At 39.3% G+C, this 17,891-nt stretch overlaps 1 protein-coding gene across 1 annotated transcript; it reads left to right on the top strand.

Moving 5' to 3' along the window:
* The first annotated feature begins 7,678 nt into the window (after positions 1 to 7,678).
* On the top strand, positions 7,679 to 11,857 carry hoxc13a (homeobox C13a). Its single transcript, XM_079226585.1, has 2 exons — positions 7,679 to 8,418; positions 10,593 to 11,857. The coding sequence occupies exons 1-2, from the start codon at positions 7,755 to 7,757 to the stop codon at positions 10,847 to 10,849; spliced, it is 921 nt and encodes a 306-aa protein (XP_079082711.1). The 5' UTR covers positions 7,679 to 7,754; the 3' UTR covers positions 10,850 to 11,857.
* The last annotated feature ends 6,034 nt before the right edge of the window (positions 11,858 to 17,891 follow it).

The following is a 17,891-nucleotide window of genomic DNA, read 5'->3' as shown; positions in this document are numbered from 1 at the left end:
ACGATTTGGATCCATATATTATCCCATTTACTTCTGCCTTGATATGATTCGTGTATGTCTTCATGTATATACTTTCACGTCAAGATTTCCTCACATCACATCGAGTTAACCATTCACGAAGGTGTGGACGCAGCTCTAACTAACAACAACGGAGGTTGACTTTCGACTAAATCGTTTTCTGTAAATATCCCGGGTTTGTATTAGGTGTGGGGTGTATTTTATTCAAGCAAAGTGTACTTCAATGCGTTGGCTATGTCAATAAACCATTGGCCTGTACCCAATACAGTTGGCTTCCTGGTTTACCTTCTGTACAGCACATTCAGATTCTACACGTTGCAATGATGGTGAAAAAGTAATATAGTTTATATTCTAGTTATTCTATGAATTGCATCTTTGCGTAATGTCTCCTTCATGCTCCAGTATACACATACATCACAAAGACCATTTAAGTACATGCAATAATTGGTAATATAAGGGGAAATGTGCATATATACATCTACAAGGTGATTTGAGGAACACAATGTCGACTTTAATTTAGTTTTAGTGATTATACAGTATAATGTTATGGATCTGCAGTCCTGGTGTAAGTGAAATGCATTCACTTTTGCACACGTTACCTTTTTAGGCTTGATTCAAAACTGATATAATTTGCCTTTTTATATGCTCGGACTATTGTTTGTCTTTAGAAATAGTTTTTGTTTCACATTATTTTTAATATTGGCCAAATACTTGTCGCGTGTCCGGCGTTTTAACACATTTTCTAATGTGTGAACATTTTGAAAACTGCGTGGTGTTAGAGGCTCTAATGCACATTACGTGGCGTGGAAATGTGGCCCTGTAACGCAAGCCTCACGATTTACGAAGATGCCCTTGAAGAAGATTATTTTGAAACAGATTTACATTTTCAGAGGATTTGCTTTCCAGTTAGCCTAAAGCTTCCGAATGTAAATGATGTGACCTTCAATAATCATGTTATTGTCTTGATGGTTTCATCAATTCATAATGACTTATAATGACATTTACCATATAATCACATTTAACATAAACAAGTTCAGCCTCAAATACCTTTTTATTTTCCACCTCATTTCTAGAAATAGATCTTTGTGGAACTATTGATGAGGATATATTTCCTCATCAATAGTTCCACAAATATCAGTTTCCTCAAAGCATAACATTTAAGCATAACATGCCTATACAAAAATGTATAGGCATGTTTTGTTTGGCTGAAATATAAAGAAAGTTTGAAGCGCTTTATTCAGTGACGGAAGAAGTGAGATGATTAATGATGAACGTGTGTGTCTTTTGTTTTGCTGTCTGGACGGATGAAGCGACCGCCTCTCCTAACTTGAACTTGGACTTCCAACAAGACCGTCTGACTGTGTTTATTTTCTCTGCTTTCTGGCCGGTTTACCAACCAGACGACCGCAAAAACAGAAAATAGGAGTACAGTCCTGCAGGAGTATTGACTACATTCAAACTATTGTAAAGACATCCAGGACAGGCTATGAGGCCCACAATATGACGAGACACGACTTGTGTTAAATAATATTATCATGACAAAATATATCTTAATAAAGTAGCTTCTGTCAATGTAGAATAAAACATTTTGTCTCTTATCCACGCTAATTAAGTGACCGTGCGTCACAGTGCATAATATCTCTTCCAACTGGTCTGTTGTGTAGAAATTGTAATTGCATGCGTATTTGTAAACACCATTGCAGATGCTTATATCTATTCATATGATTGCGTTGATTATAAATCTGATTTGTTTTAATCCGCAAATGTTGAGGTTTAAATGCTCGACAAACCATGGATGTATTGCTGTCCTATTCTTGACTTAATCGCAGTTCACGGTTGTTCTTTTCCCCACAAAAAGTGTGAAAACAAGTTGCGTTGCAAAAATGACGATTAAAGATGTATTCCCCTCAAATTTGGTAAACATCTTGCGCACTGAACCACGAACAGTGTAATAGCAATATGATACGCACTTCACGTAACGCTGCTTTAACGCCTATATTTGGTACACCCACTGTGGCCTGACTCGGTGGTCTGCAGCATGTCCTCGGTCCTCTGTCCTCTGGGCGGCTCCGCTTGGCCTGCTTTATTTAGCGGTTACGCCACAGCCATCTTCTCTACCTGCTCTGGGTGAGGTTACACGAGTCAAATCGCAGGTAAATTAGCCCTAAACGGTGGTGTAGGTCGTCTTATGCACGCTTGATTTTCCATTAGCCCTCAACAAATCTATGTAGATTATTGTATATTATCAGTGGTAAATAAAAAGATGAATTTACCTCGTAGTGATTATCATACAGAAACAATCCACCGACATGAACAGAAGTCTAATGCATTTCAGAAAAGCCCAAATCTCTGTTTTTAAGGCTTCCGCTTGGGTCTGCACTGTGGGTCTGTGTCAAGTCCGTGTCACATAGAGTGTTGGTTTGTAAAGTGACTGTAAGGGGGGCTACTCCCCCACAGCTCTGCATGGCCCAAACCCCACACTATCTTCTATTCACTGTATGTCGCACGAATACTTTAAGATCATGTCCAATGACACCAGTTCACACCGTTGTAATATATCTTATTGTTTAGTTTTTACTTGAAGGCTAGTTTATGTGGATACAAGTCATGTTCTCTGCATATGCATCAAGATCCTATGAGAAATCAGTCGAGGAATGCGTGAATCTTGGTGCGAGCTGAAATATTCCCTCTATTTACGCATAGCGGTTGCTCCTACATCTCTCTCTCTCTCTCTCTCTCTCTCTCTCTCTTTCTCTCTCTCTCTCTCTTAGTGTACAGCCAATTGTTTGTCAAGCACATGCACCGCACTGCACTAGTTTAGTATTGTCTTGCCCATTGCACGTCTTCCTGTGCTCTGACTGCTGGCACAGAAGTCCAGGGGTCATGTCTCGTACTATTATGAACGTTTTTGAAGGTAAATTAAAACCATGGCTGAACGGGGGAACGGATTGAGATGCTGTTTTAGTTTTGTAGGAAGGTTTTCATACAGTGCACTGCTCTGCTCACCTTCCAGCCCGCTGAACTACTCCCCACTTCCTTTAACACAAACGCACATGCGCCAATGGATGGGCACAGTGGTAACATAAAACAATATTATTTGCTAAAAAGGAAGCGAACATGCTCAATTTTATTGGAAAATTATGGATTAACATAGACCAGGAGCTCGCGAGACACACGCGTTCCAAATGAGCATCCGTCTTTATTTGCTATGAGACTTGTGTTTGCACTATAGTCATTTTATTTCTCCAATTCAAATAGTTCAGACACTTATTGGATCCAACGTGTATTCCAATGAGTTTGACTTCTTAAATCATAATTTTGAAAATGCACTCTGCCTATTGGCCTTTTATAGCCTAGTGCGGATCTAGTTGGTTATTTAGGTTGACTTTGTCCCCTGTTTAGTTAATGTACCACTTTTTTAACTTTGATTATTAAAAATGGTTTCCTTGTTTTCATCTCAAAGCTACGCCTGAAGCTGGCTGAAAACTCGTAAATATAAACGCAACCCTAGTTCAGCATACACGGAGCAGACTACCTGCAAGCTGTCAACACATTCTTCGATCGCCACCTCGCCTCTTCAAAGACTTTTTTATCCCCAGGGATTTGCAGCATTCTCAGGACCGGTGAGATAATGTTTGACTTGGAAAAGTATTGTTTTGTTTTGTCTTTTGACCTATTGATACAGATATGAAAGACACACAAAGTCGTTTAGATGGAGGGACTGCTGCACACATGTGGCCAAATAGGTTTCCGTTACATCAAGCCACATGCAAATGGACCATTGATAATTCCACATAATAATGTCCACTTGTTTCCATTAGTTTTTAAGTTATTTGATTGGGGGATGTATGCCTATTTGAAATAACTGAGATGATGGAGCACTATAACATTATTGTACTGCAGGATCTCAATATACACAAACTGTAAGCATATTCTGCGTATAGATGTGATCCATTGGCTCAGTCATGTGCACGTGCAGTCAGTTCCTGCTTGGAGCAGAAGCCGCAGGTAGGCAGCGTTGGTATGGGGATGGATGCTCTCCCCTCCCCCACAAACATCCGCATCAGCCGGTCCCTTCTCGGTCTGACAGACTGTCTGGAAGGACATGATGTCTGGTTGTCAAGATATTTACAGCAGCACATTATGGCTGCTTGTCAAGATATTGATAGTCGTTTCAATTAACAGTTCCTGAAATAAGTGAAACCGCAGCAGAGAAGAATACCTGGCAGTATGTTTTTTAAAGAAAAAAATATTTTAAAAGGGGCAAACATTTGTGAAAAGACTATTTGAAGCGAAGTTCCACTATAAACTGCATACAGTGTAAAAAAACATGCACCTTGACGTTTTAAACACTTACAAACGCACTCAAACTGGCACTGCAGCAGTTTTCATATTGCATTAATGTAAAACCATTTAGTTTGTGATAGCAAATGTTTTTTTCAATGATGCATAATTACAGTTTCAGCGTTTTACCTTACGGTATTGGAATTTGGTTTAATTTGGAGAATTTGCTTAAATAATACTGAGCCTGCACAACTATACTCTATATGTCATTTCGCCTGCATGACTACTCGTTGCTGATTGAGTGGAATTGACATACAATCTTTGGTGACTAAATTTAAATTTAAATCAAGCTAATTAATTATGTTTCAATACCAATTTAAGATTTAAAAACACAGGCAATATTCTCCGTCGCAAAACGTTTAGGGTACATTATGGGCGAGAAAATATAAACTTGCATATCAATTGGCTGTCTTGAATAGTGCTACAGTATTTATCCACCAATATGCAAATTGTATCAAGTATCATATTGCTATGTATAGCGTAGGAGCAACCATTGCATTTAAAACAGCCCTGCAATGGTACATTTAGAAAAGTCATTTTCGTCCTTTAAGAATCCACCTGTCGACAACCTGCTCACTGTTGTGGAAAGATAGTAAAAACCAAAGTTGGAAGTTGAAGTAGGAGATCTGATATAATTAATTGTAAATATGTGTTTTGCATGTTAACACGCTAAAGTATAATCACTGGCATGTGTGGTTTAGGGCCGCTGTGTCTTCGTGCAGTGTACATTGTGTGGTGTAAATGCGCCATGCGGTTGAATATTTAATATTACGGTAATCATTTATTTTGCTGAAAATATATCTGTAATAATTGTGTTACTTCTTTCAAAAGCTAAACGGTAAACATACTTTATGAATTATGTAGTGGTTTCAATATATATATTTAAGCTTTTACTTTAAGCTTGTTTCCTGTTTAATTTAAATGATTAATTATGAGTATCATACATTTTTAAAATCTTTCAGCCTCAGTTTTGGAAAACACCTGATGCAGGCTTGGTGCATGAATCTGGGTTATTGCAACATAAAGAAAATTAATACATTTATAGTCTTTTCTTCTAAAAATTAACTGCTCCGACTGTCTCCGAGAATGTGCCGCCTGTTTGACTGACGCTGCAATAACAGTGTGTCCCACGGAGGAAACGTATTTAGTGTAGCCTACAACTATTTGTGTATAATGTCGAATTTAGGCTGAGAGAAAAGCAAATGAACCGATCTAAAAATATCATTCATAAACTAAAGAGGGCGTAATTTGCTGAGCTCTGAGCTTTCATGGAAAAGTTAGTTTGGAGGGAACTGGTTTCCTGCAGCCCAAAACTGTCAAATTCCTGATCCTAGAAAAACAAAAAACAAAACAACCACGAGGGATTATTTGGAGCTCTCTCTCTCTCTCTGTTCACACACAGCATATATTTTAGAGTAAGGGTCTCTAAATTACAGCTAGTTTGCATGCATACTCTAGTGTGAAGTTCATTCTTGTCTGTCTAGACTCTGATTACGACCCTGTTTGTCTGCGTTTTTTTACCTTGACCTTGGACTTCCGTGCAGCTGCCGTTTGGATGAGCCCATCGTAGTTGTAATTTCCTTGAGACAAAAGAACTATAGTCTCTGTCCGAGAAAGGACAGAGGTCTAGCTTCCTCACTATACAGATACTCAATGGCCTGATTATTCCCAAGGCAACTTAGCAGTGCAAAATGTTGGTAAACTAGGTCCCCTTCCTAGGGCAGCTTGTAGCTTGCTTTATGAGTGACTCATGGGTTAGGCATCACAAACAAGTATTTTATGAACACTTGGTGGGCCTATCCCATCGGTAATATTTGATCCTAAAAAAAATACAGTCACATTTAAAATATTTACCCAGATGTATTAAAGAATCAAATATGAATATATAATAATCTCAACTGTTGTGGTTATGTGGCCTGGTGACCAGATTAACTAAATTACGTTTAGGATTTAGAAGCAAGCTTATACCTGTGGCCAGTTGTTCAAACCCGAAGGAGGATGCGAGTAAAATAGTTGCGGAAGAATTCCAGGGAAAATAGGGCCGCATTTCTTTGGTGGCTCGTTGAATAAGGTCTGTATACAAAGTCCTGAAAGCGGCCCATTGTTGTTATTTCTGCCTTGAAGTGTCAGCATCCACTTGTAGGCTATACTATGAATGAATAGTATAGCAGAAACATCACATAGAGTCGTTTAATGGTAAGTTAAGTGGTCACGTTATAGCAGAAACATATTTTAGGTCTAAAGGAGTACACTGCGACAGAACATATCTTTACCCCAAACTGGCTGTATACGCTAAAGGCGACTATCATTCAATGTGGGTGACTTCTGTAATTACATCTTCAAAAGAAAGACGCACTAAGTAGCCAATGAAAGGTAGTTTGCAATGACTGCATCTTACCTGCAATAGCGTTCACTTCGTCCTGCTGTTCATGCCGAGGTGCAGTGGCACTCATTCAACACATTCAACTTTGACAATACTAAAGTCCTGTTTCTACCACACACAAAACAAACGCACCCTGAAGAGATCAAATCGATATTGTTTAAACCTTCATTCATAAAAAATAAATACATCATGCAAAAGTTATGATCTGCTATATTTAGGCTCCAGTATCAACCTCTAAAAAGTAACATTAATAGTAAACATAATGATTATACCCTGCTGCAACACAACTGGTCCCAGATTCTCATCTCAGCATGTCGAGGTGACCCAGTTGTAGTATTCGGGTTTAAAAGATCTTGATAAGAGGATGAAGACACATTTGATCTGATAGCTCTGTGTTTGTTAATGCATAAGACTTTGTAACGACATATATTAAATTTACTGCAGACGAGATTGAATCATTTTCTATTTATTATTATTATATTTAATAATTAAAGTAAACATCAGCCGGAACATAGCGTCCACCAAGTGAAGCATAACGTGTGCGCACCAAAACGCCAGGAAGCAGGTTGAAAGATTATGTTGAACGATTGAATCAAAAGTGCCTTTATTTTATATTTTCTACGTGCTGTGACATGTATCATATGCTATCATATTCTCTGACACTCTTTGAAATCGGCCAAATTTCACAGGTTATTTCCATTTGCCCCAATCTTGAAAGTATCCAAACTCCCCTTTAAGGCGGTGGCTCTCCGTGACTTAAACCAATGATATGACTCTGTATTCTGCAGGAAAAACCTGTGACATGCGAGGCGGTGGGTCTTTAAAGGGCTGCTCTGCCCAACTCTCAAGCCCGATCTCGTAGGACTTGTTAGCATATCACGTGCCAGATTCTTAATGAAGTGGACACACGAGGGTCTCATGTGCGCATGCGCGCGGTGTAAAATGTAGTTGGAAATGAGGTGTCCGTCTTGGAGTAGTCGACTTTTAAAAAGCATCGGCAGCCCCTGATATGACGACTTCGCTGGTTCTGCATCCACGCTGGGCGGACACCTTGATGTACGTTTATGAAAAAAGCCCGAATGAAAACAACCAGAATAAAAGCCAGACAATGGAGGGACTGAGCGGTAATTGCCCTGCGACCCACTGCCGGGACCTGATGTCGCACCCCGCGCTGGGACGACATTCTGGCAGCATAGCGACCCACCAGGGCTCCGTCTACTCGGATATTTCCTCTCCGGACACCGGCCGGCAGTGTCCCGCTCCTCAAACCTCGTCCAGTGCATCTTTGAGCTACGGTTATCCTTTTGGAAACCCATATTACGGCTGCAGATTATCTCACTCGCACAACGTGAACTTGCAGCAGAAGCCCTGCTCGTACCACCCCTCAGAGAAATATGCCGAGCCCAGCACTGCGCTGCCCGCGGAAGAACTGTCGACCAGGGCGAAGGAGTTTGCCTTCTACCCGAGTTTCGCCAGTTCCTATCAGGCTGTCCCCGGATATCTCGACATGTCCGTGGTGCCCAGTATCAGTGCCCATCCCGAACCGAGGCACGACGCCTTGATCCCCATGGAAGGCTACCAGCACTGGGCTCTCTCCAATGGCTGGGATGGGCAGGTGTACTGCTCCAAAGAGCAAACGCAGTCCACTCATCTCTGGAAATCACCTTTTCCAGGTATGTGGAAATTGTTCTTTTTTTTTGTAATGCTTTTTCCTAGGCTATACTTCATAATTCAGCGGCTATGCTTATAATACATGTGTCATTACATTAAGAAATGTATTTTCATATAGTCGGATATTTTTACTTTGCTGAGATCTTATTGTTTAGTGTACACTTGTTTTGTGTTAAAGTGCCATTTTCAACTTACCAAGAAGTCCAGGGAAACTAAATGTGCTGAATAAACATAACTGTCAAGCTTATGTCAGTTATCATATGTGCTTTATGGGATCTCCTAGTATAGCCAGTCATTATTCAGTTTGGCATGAAGCAAATCATCATGCATTGTCCTATATGTGTGTTTAAAAATCCGAATTGTGAGTTCAATAAGATTTTCATTTGCATGGTACCCCCCCCCCCCCTGGAGGAAGTCATATGATGAATATAGTTTCAGTTACGAATAGGAAGGAGCACAAGTTCACCTTTGCTCCCCGTTTGACAACATAGTGACTTAGCTACAACGTTTGGATGGTCCCAATTAATCTTTGCGCCCTGCGATATGTCCACATGAGTCTCCTGCATATACTAGAATCAGGATTCATTTGACCAACATTTGAGTTGCATACATACATACCTCAGCATTTCACAAATGATTCACAACCACAGATCTGTTGACATTATATAATCCAGGCTCGCCTTTTGCTTTACTTATTGTCCTACATGCAAGATATCTGATAATGGACACATGGGCCGCCAATATGCAGTTTGCAGTGTGTGTTCACTGCTGCTTCTTCTACCACAGGGGTTTATTATCTATGTGTGAAATATGTATGTATTTCAAATTCAGATAGCAACGTCCTCAGACCGACACTGGATCTCTCACACGACATATACCATCTTTTTATATTGAAAATACCAAAGGAGCAAGCCACGCAAGCACGGGCACGTTGTCAAATGCGCGCGCACACATGCACAAAAACACAAGAGCGCGCTGTCGTTGTCTTTCTGTCTCGCGTCACGGACATGACACACACACACACACACACACACACACACACACACACACACACACACACACACACACACACACACACACACACACACACACGCACTCTCACAGTCATGCAAAACTAGTTTGCTTTAAATAATGTAAAAGTGAACTCAGATATTCTCAATTTACTTATGGCAAAATATTTAAGGATGAACTATATTTGACTATACCTATACTATATGAAACTACCTCTATTTGATACACAACTGTGTAGAAATATACACAACCCCCAACTGTAAAATGACATGGGTGTAAAAAGCTTCATGTCTCACAGCTTGCCACTATTTCTCAAGGTAATGCCATACTTGTCCTATCATGTTCCTCATTGGCTGCTTGCACACAGGTCGTGGCGAAAAGGTGTAATCCCAGATCTTATTTTACCTGAACAAGTCAGGTAGCTACTGCCAAAAAGTGTCTCGGCTTTTAAAAAGGAGCTTTCTTGTTTTCAGGAAAAATCTAAAGTGTTTCAAATAAATTAACTTTCACCTAAATTACGCGCAACATGTGCAACTTTGTGATTGCAAAACTTAACATTTTCAATTACTATCTCTCTGGTGGTCAGAGGAGGATTTATTTTTGTTTCCAAATTGTGATTTATATTTTGTAACCAGGCTCTGACCGACGTATTGCAGCCACATTGAGACTTATTGCAGTTTATAGGCCTACCAAGAAGTTAATTTAAACGCATACGAGAGATTTATCCGAGATACTAAAAAGGTGTGTTGCCTGGTTTAGTAGATAGTCAATCACAAGATTAGGTATCAACATGCAGTCTGATGGAAAACAAATTGAGCACTTGCCATTGAAGACAAAGCAAAATGGTAGTGGCTGAAAACAGAAGCAGGTAGTAACTATTAATGTATTGAAAGAAAGGATAACCCTGTTGGGTTCCATGTCAGGTGTAGCTACACCTGAGACCCCCTCCCCACACACACATACACACAAACACACCCACACACACACCCACACACACACGTCCAGAGAGAGAGCGCTGGCTCGACATTAATCATATTAATCTAAACATTGCCCAGTTTGCTTCAGAAACAGTCTTGACAACTGCAGTTACTGCTTTTGAAGTGAAACGTTGCGGTGTTTTTGCGCATATAGTCTACTATTATCCTGCCATTTATTTTTCCTACAGATGTTGTGCCATTGCAGCCTGAGGTCAGCAGTTACCGACGTGGGCGTAAGAAACGTGTCCCTTACACAAAGCTCCAGCTGAAGGAGCTGGAGAAAGAGTATGCAGCCAGCAAGTTCATCACCAAAGACAAGAGACGGCGCATCTCGGCCGGCACCAACCTCTCAGAGCGCCAAGTCACCATCTGGTTCCAGAACCGGCGGGTCAAGGAGAAGAAATTTGTCTGTAAATCCAAGAGCAATCACATGCACACCACTTGATGAGACCAGCGACCTTTCTTGTGCAACCCATAACTTCCAAACACATCATGCCATTTATTTACCTCTTGCATCGAAAATCGTGGCTGAAGAACATTTTGGCTGAAAAGTGTTTTTCTTTTATTTAACCTCCTTCATCTCCATCGACCACGCCGCCACATCCCCTGTTTTCAAGTTGGAGATAATGCTCTAAAAACTGTGAAAATATGGAAAATTCACTTCACATTTGTTTCATGATTGTACATATATAAATATATAATATTTAAAACGGTATCTGTATTTCAAAGACAAGTATTGCGTGTCTGTCTTTTTTCCTGTCTTTTTTGTTTCAAGCCAAATCGCAAAAGGACTGATGACATTTCAATGACTAGATCGAGCAAATCAAAACCGAGGAAACTTGTTTGATGTCATTTTAGAAAGGTAATCGCCACATGGACATAATTTGTGGCGTAATGACACGTTGACCTTGACACTTTTTCAACTAAAAGCTCCAAAAGAGGACTTTCGAGAGAAAGACATTTTTTTCTATTTTTTTTTTTTAATATTCCTTCTGAATAATAAAAGCTATATTCCTGTGTGGGAAATGTTCTCTTGCGCCAGGGGTAAAACAAGACGAAGCCCCTAGGTTGTTAATCTGTATAGTGCAATGCATTTGTATTTAATTCATATTATCTAGTATGACGGAACTGTAAACTGGAATATCCCAAGACTTGTATGTTTTCCTTTGTCAGTGAAGGATTCTGTCATGCAACTGGAATGATTGTAAAACATTAAAAATCAGTGAGTATTACACATACATGCACAATCGTTTTATTTTATTTTTTGTCTTTGTTAGTGTAGCATTGCAGCTGATCACACGCCTTGTACAAAGCCTGTAATTTCTACTTTTCGTGCAGTACGTGAACTGTATTGTGGTGTTGAATTACGTACTAGTAACGTGTTTCATAAATAAATGATTATGAAAATGCTTAAATATTTTAGTCACTACTTGCAGTGTTTCCTCCCGTTTCAATTTACACATGGTGTCATTAAACAGCAGAAGCTCTACCCGCTGTTGTCTTTCCTCCTCCAGTTGAATCCATACCATCAGCAGCGGATGCGCGCGTGAGGATCTGATGTTCCAGAGTGCTTGATTAAGACTTATTGGGCATCCTGGAGTCTTGTTAATGGCATGAGGAGATAATGCAGTAATTGTTGTTTGGTGAGCAGCATGACGCGTTTTCACTCATTGAAAATACCACGTGATGCCATATATTTAAACCCATTCCTGTTCCAGAAATAAATGTTCTATTATTAAAACTTGATCTTTCAATTTGATCGGTTGAGACAAACACAGTTGCGGTTGAGAGGAACCAGATATGTGCAAATAAACCACGCCCTCCTCTCCAACCGCATTAATCAAAGTGCATATTCAAGGTATTTTACTTGTTAGTTGCCAGAAGTGCAGCTTCAGAATCATAGCACACAGGCCCAAACCTTCTATTCCGCACCTTTCACAGAAATGTACTGGGTGATCGCAGCATATTATTTTCAGACCTTTTCTTATTCCACAGGTACACATAGTTCTTGTTGGTCTAACGATATGAACAGTGTTACTTGCACCCTGACTAGTTCAAGCACGTTTCCTGTCACTGTCCGGTGTAATGAAAGCCCAAACTGTTATGTTTTTAGTAAGATATGAAGACTACATGTATACATTAACACCTGCAAACCATTTGCTTGTTGATACTTTTGCATACCGTGTTGCAGCCCCGCGAGTAAGTATATTTTGATTTTGACCTGCTATACCACTGTTTCAGTATAAATAGGTAAATTGAGCAAATAACTTCGTGATTAATTGGTTTCCGTCACATGAACTCCTTATTTATTTAATCTAAACACGTATTATGGATACTTATGGATGCTTAGTGCTAATATCAGTCCGAAGTTGCTTTGCAGATTTATAGTTTTATTTATGGATTATATATTTATTTAGAGCTTTTGTATGTATGAATGCGGAAAGTTCATATATATGTTTATATATATATATATATATATATATATATATATATATATATATATGTATATATATATATATATATATATATATGTATATATATATATATATATATATATATATGAACTTTCCGCATATTTTCCGTATATATATATATGCATTATATGTAATATCTGCCACAAAACATGTCTCAAACTAAATAGTATTTATGTGCTATCGAGCCAAAATAACGTAAGTCAGGCTATTTCAGGAAGTTGAGAATGTCGAAAAAAAACATTTACAAATATTTGGCCTGAGTATAATAAACACTCACGGTGGTTTACTTTAAGGTACTTTAACGTACTCTATCTCAAGTCTGTAATTTCAGTGTTGAATCTAAATAAAACATAATGGGAGACTGGTCCATGTTGGACGTAATAACAAGAAATATAACCTCTGTTTGTTTTTTTGTAATCAAAATAATTTACTCCTGAGCCCTAAATAGTTTCCCCTGATGTCTCTAATGTTGAAGCTATTGCTGAAAGCATGATGTCAACGTGCTAGTGTTTTTGTATTTTAGTTTCTCCATATAGGCGTGTCCTTGGCCGGCCTGGTCACTTTTTCCAGTACTTCAGGTATTTTGAGTTTGTTGATTAGAATCCAAGCCGTCAGACTTTAACTTTTTTTGTTTGTCTGCCTCCTGGATTTTCAATCCTTGTGGAAAGTTCTGGGTCTCCTGATTTACCCTTGACCATGACTATGCCGTCACTTTGACCTTGACATCGCAGCAGATTGTGAATAATAAATTGGGGGCTGGACACCAATGCCGGCGGTTTGTTTGCAGGCAAACAAGGTGTTATTTCCCTGTCTAGACAGCCGGGCTTAATGGCATGCCATAAATACATAAAAAAGGGGAAGTGTAGCGATATCCTCTGACCTGCATTTCTGACCATCTCTCTGCGCTCTGCATTAACATTTGGGGCTCTGCTTCCTTTGTGTTTTGCAGAAGTCCTATTGCTCTGGCCCGAGCGCTCTGCAACAACCAATGGTTTCATGCAGTCTTCACGAGGTGTGTATTATTGACCACGGAGGAACAGGTAGGACTTTTGACGTCTCACACCAACACCAGTAATCCGCAGCAAGCAGCCATACTGTCTCCACAGCGAGAGGAAATGCGATACGATAATGCGACGTCAACCACACTATAACGATTAAAGGTATGGCCGTTTTCTTCCTATATGGCAGTAAGCTACGTGAACTTTGTTTTATGAAGATTTAGCTCACATAAGCTGCGCATTGAACAGTCATTCAACTTCCACAGACATGATATATGATTTGCACTTCATTTGTCAAATTAGTATTTTTTTAATCAAAAGTATTGTGCATGATAAAGTTGAGCAAAAAATAGGCCTTGTTTATTACATATATTTTAACTCTGTATTTAACAACATTATAGCCGTAATAATAATTGTGTCAAAGTTATATTAATATATTTAATATCTGCCACATAACATGTCTCAAACTAAATAGTTTCACAAAACTTGCAGGATATCATTTGTTTTGGTGTAATTCAAACGGCAAATTTTTCTTTGAATGTACATGAATATCTCATTTTAATTTAAAGTGTATTTCTAAATAATACATGTCCCAATGGATGAATACAGAAATACCCATATAGGTCTGTTTAAAATAGTTTTTTATACAATTGTAGAAGAACATCTGGAATTATGTTCCGTTAGCCGACCACTGCAATATACACAGTTTCTATTTGTGTACTTGTCACTTAATATAATGAAGTAGCCTACAAGCCAGGATTAACACCTAATATGCCAAAGACTAAACTCATTAAACCAGACATAATCCTTTCATATAATAATGCAGTAGACAAAACTACAATATTTGAACCCTCATCCGATTGATTTTACCTTAAAAACATCAAATGTATTTGAAAATGTTGCTTTGCTTTTGGTTGTGTGTGTGTGTGTGTGTGTGTGTGTGTGTGTGTGTGTGTGTGTGTGTGTGTGTGTGCGTGCGTGCGTGTGTGTGTGTGTGTGTGCGTGTGTGTGTGTGTGTGTGCGCGTGTGCGCGTGTGCGTGTGCGTGTGCGTGTGTGCGTGTGTGCGTGTGTGTGTGTGTGTGTGTGTGTGGGTGGGTGGGTGTGTGTGGGTGTGTCCGAGGCTTCAAAGCTGCAGGCCGCGTCCAACAGGACATGAGACAGGGGTCTGATAACCTCTGGTGGTGACCAGAGGAAAATATCAGGAAATGCTGCAACTGTCTCTAATTTAGGGATATTTGAGTTCAGTTAATTTGTTGGTTTATTGTCATTACTCATTTGGTTTAATGTTGTTTGGGTCTTTTTTTTTAACAATATTTACGAAATTTGGATTTGACAATTCATATTCTTTTGATGCAAAAGTTTTTCTAACTTTTAATGTTCAAGGTCTGCTTCGAAAAGTTACATCTGAATCCACGCTAGTCTTAATAATTGTACGCTGTTACCTTTTGGTATTGTTTAATTTTACATTTATGCAATGAGTGCCTTGCTTTGTGTTTTGGTGGCTCTACTGTTGGAATATATCAGATAATGTGGAAATCACATATCGAAGCAGCATAAAATAGAAAAGAGAACCAGGATGTTGACGTTCAGTTTTCTTTTATTTATGTTGAGCCCTGTTTATTTTCCTTGGATGTCTTCACTGTGATATATGGCGATAAGAATATATTTTACGCATTTGACCGCAGTCTTGTTTGACAGTCACATATTTGTTGAAGCGTTTTAAAATTATATCCCTTCTGACATGTGCTGTGCTTGGTTGGAAAATTAATAATTTGTTGATCATCAATACACAGTTATAGTGGATGAGCATTTGATCTCCCTGATTAAAGAACACACACACACACACACACACACACACACACACACACACACACACACACACACACACACACACACTCAAATAAACACTAAAGTTGAAATTTAACTGAACAGCAAATCTAATAAAACTATAAAATAATGGGATATTTGAGCAAAAATCTTACACATCCTACATAATTATATAACTTAATACAAAATGACCGTCAAGTTCAAACATGACGCAGTTGCTTTATTATAAATGCTAGTATGCTATGTTTAATTGTTATGTCTGTACATAGGATTTTTACATATTTAATTAATATGAATATGTATTACATTTTATTTAAGATTTTGAAAAAGAAACAATAAAAAAATCAAAATCAAAAATAAAAAAATCAGATGGATGGCTATCCCGAACAAATATGTGAAAATAATAGAATACATATTTTCCTCGTCCAGGCATAAGTTTGGCCGCCACATGAAATACCGTCTGTTGTAAACAAACCTTAAAGATCAGCCAAACCTTTCAACTTAAACGTTACACTGTGGATTCTTAAGGGTTTGTTTCCCTTGAAGGAAGCTTTAAAAGGGTTGCACGGCTACAACTGAGGCAATCTGCCTGCGGAGAATCAAAGAGAGCAAAGGGAAGAAAAGCCCTTTGTTTAGGCTATTGCCCTGTCTGGACAGGACCCGAGGATTCCAGGAGGGTCATTTCAATATGGAGCAGACACAGTGTACTAGACAGTGACCTTGACAGTGTTCGGTTTACCAAGTTGCTCATTTTCGTTCTTCTAAATGAAGGCCTATAGCTCACGGTCACGTCTATGACATCACCGCTAGCTGAGCTAAAGATGCACCGAACAGAACATCAGTTGTGTGAATGTGAAATTTGGATTTGTGGGAGCACTGGATCGGAGGCGTGGAGAGACGCAACACATGGCCTCTTTCTCCGAGGTAAAGTGGCCATTTAAGCCTATATACGTTACTCACTTATACACTGGATGACCATCCGGGCCATTTTGTTGTACACACCACACTGCACTGTTTTTGCGTTTGGTTGCTGTTATAATATCACGCGGAGTGATACTACGACACCCCATTGCCTCCACAAGATCTGATATTGGATTGGTGTTGCATTGCGAGACTCACTAACTAGATGCAAGGCTGTGTGCAATGATGGCTGAGCCAATGAGTCCAGGGGACCGAAAGGAACCGCAACGGATCCCTGTGAGCTTCTCCAGTTCAAACATTTGATATTTGTCTTTCTATTTAAGGCCAGAGTGAGGCCTGCTGCCTTTGGGTTAGATGGGATACAGAGTCACAGGTGACGGGTACAGCGATCACATATCAGCTGACTCGCAAATCGTTTCCAAACCAATGTGTAAATGTATGCTCTCACATAACACTTCATTGGCAAATGTGTAGCACGTAAGCAGCGCCAGTCAGCACGCACGTGCAAGCTGCTAACCCTGCACGCTTGTGTTCACCCCAAACTCAATATCTTTGTTATTAATTCATGACATCATTTTTTTTCTACTATTTGGACTCTTATCGATCATTTTATTTCCAGAGGACTGTGTGAAGGAAAGTGATGGGTTGCTTTTTAAATCAGCACAGCATCTTGGAATACATTCACATTATTTTTATGACTCGGGCTGTCAGTCCTCACTTTAAGCTGCCACATCCTGAAATGCGGTTTATTCTATTTTATTGATTGCAATGTCTACTTTAATTCTTTTAAATTGAGTATTTTGAGTTCAATACCAAGTTCAACCCACCGTGACTCTGTGTCGTGAACTTGAGTGGATTGACAGCGAGATATACCCGCGTGCTTATGCGCTTGGTTATATTTAGGAATAGCTGTCATCGATGAGTCAAACTTTGTGTCCTTCACGTATAGTCAGACTATTTTTTAATTGCCATAATTTGAGACGTATAAGCAACTCCCCACTGCTCAGTTATGAAAACTTTTCAGATCCACAAATTGATTGTGTCTTCCTTACATCTAGTGGAGAGGAGGGACGGCGGTACATTACGGATTTACAAAGGGAAAGAGGGAAATAATTGCTGGACTGATAGCTATAAACGATGGGAAAGTCCTGCTAGATTTTTTTTTTCAGTTAATGAGGAGTCTGCAGACCCTGGAGAGGAATGCAAAAAGGCAAGGGTCAGTCATGAGAATACCTCTGATGCTTGGGCAGTTTGATGACCAAAGAC

The sequence above is a fragment of the Taurulus bubalis genome (genome assembly GCF_910589615.1).
Source record: "Taurulus bubalis genome assembly, chromosome: 11".
NCBI classification, from domain to species: domain Eukaryota; kingdom Metazoa; phylum Chordata; class Actinopteri; order Perciformes; family Cottidae; genus Taurulus; species Taurulus bubalis.
The sequence above is the reverse complement of the archived record's forward strand: the minus strand, read 5'-3'. Positions and strand labels throughout refer to the sequence as shown.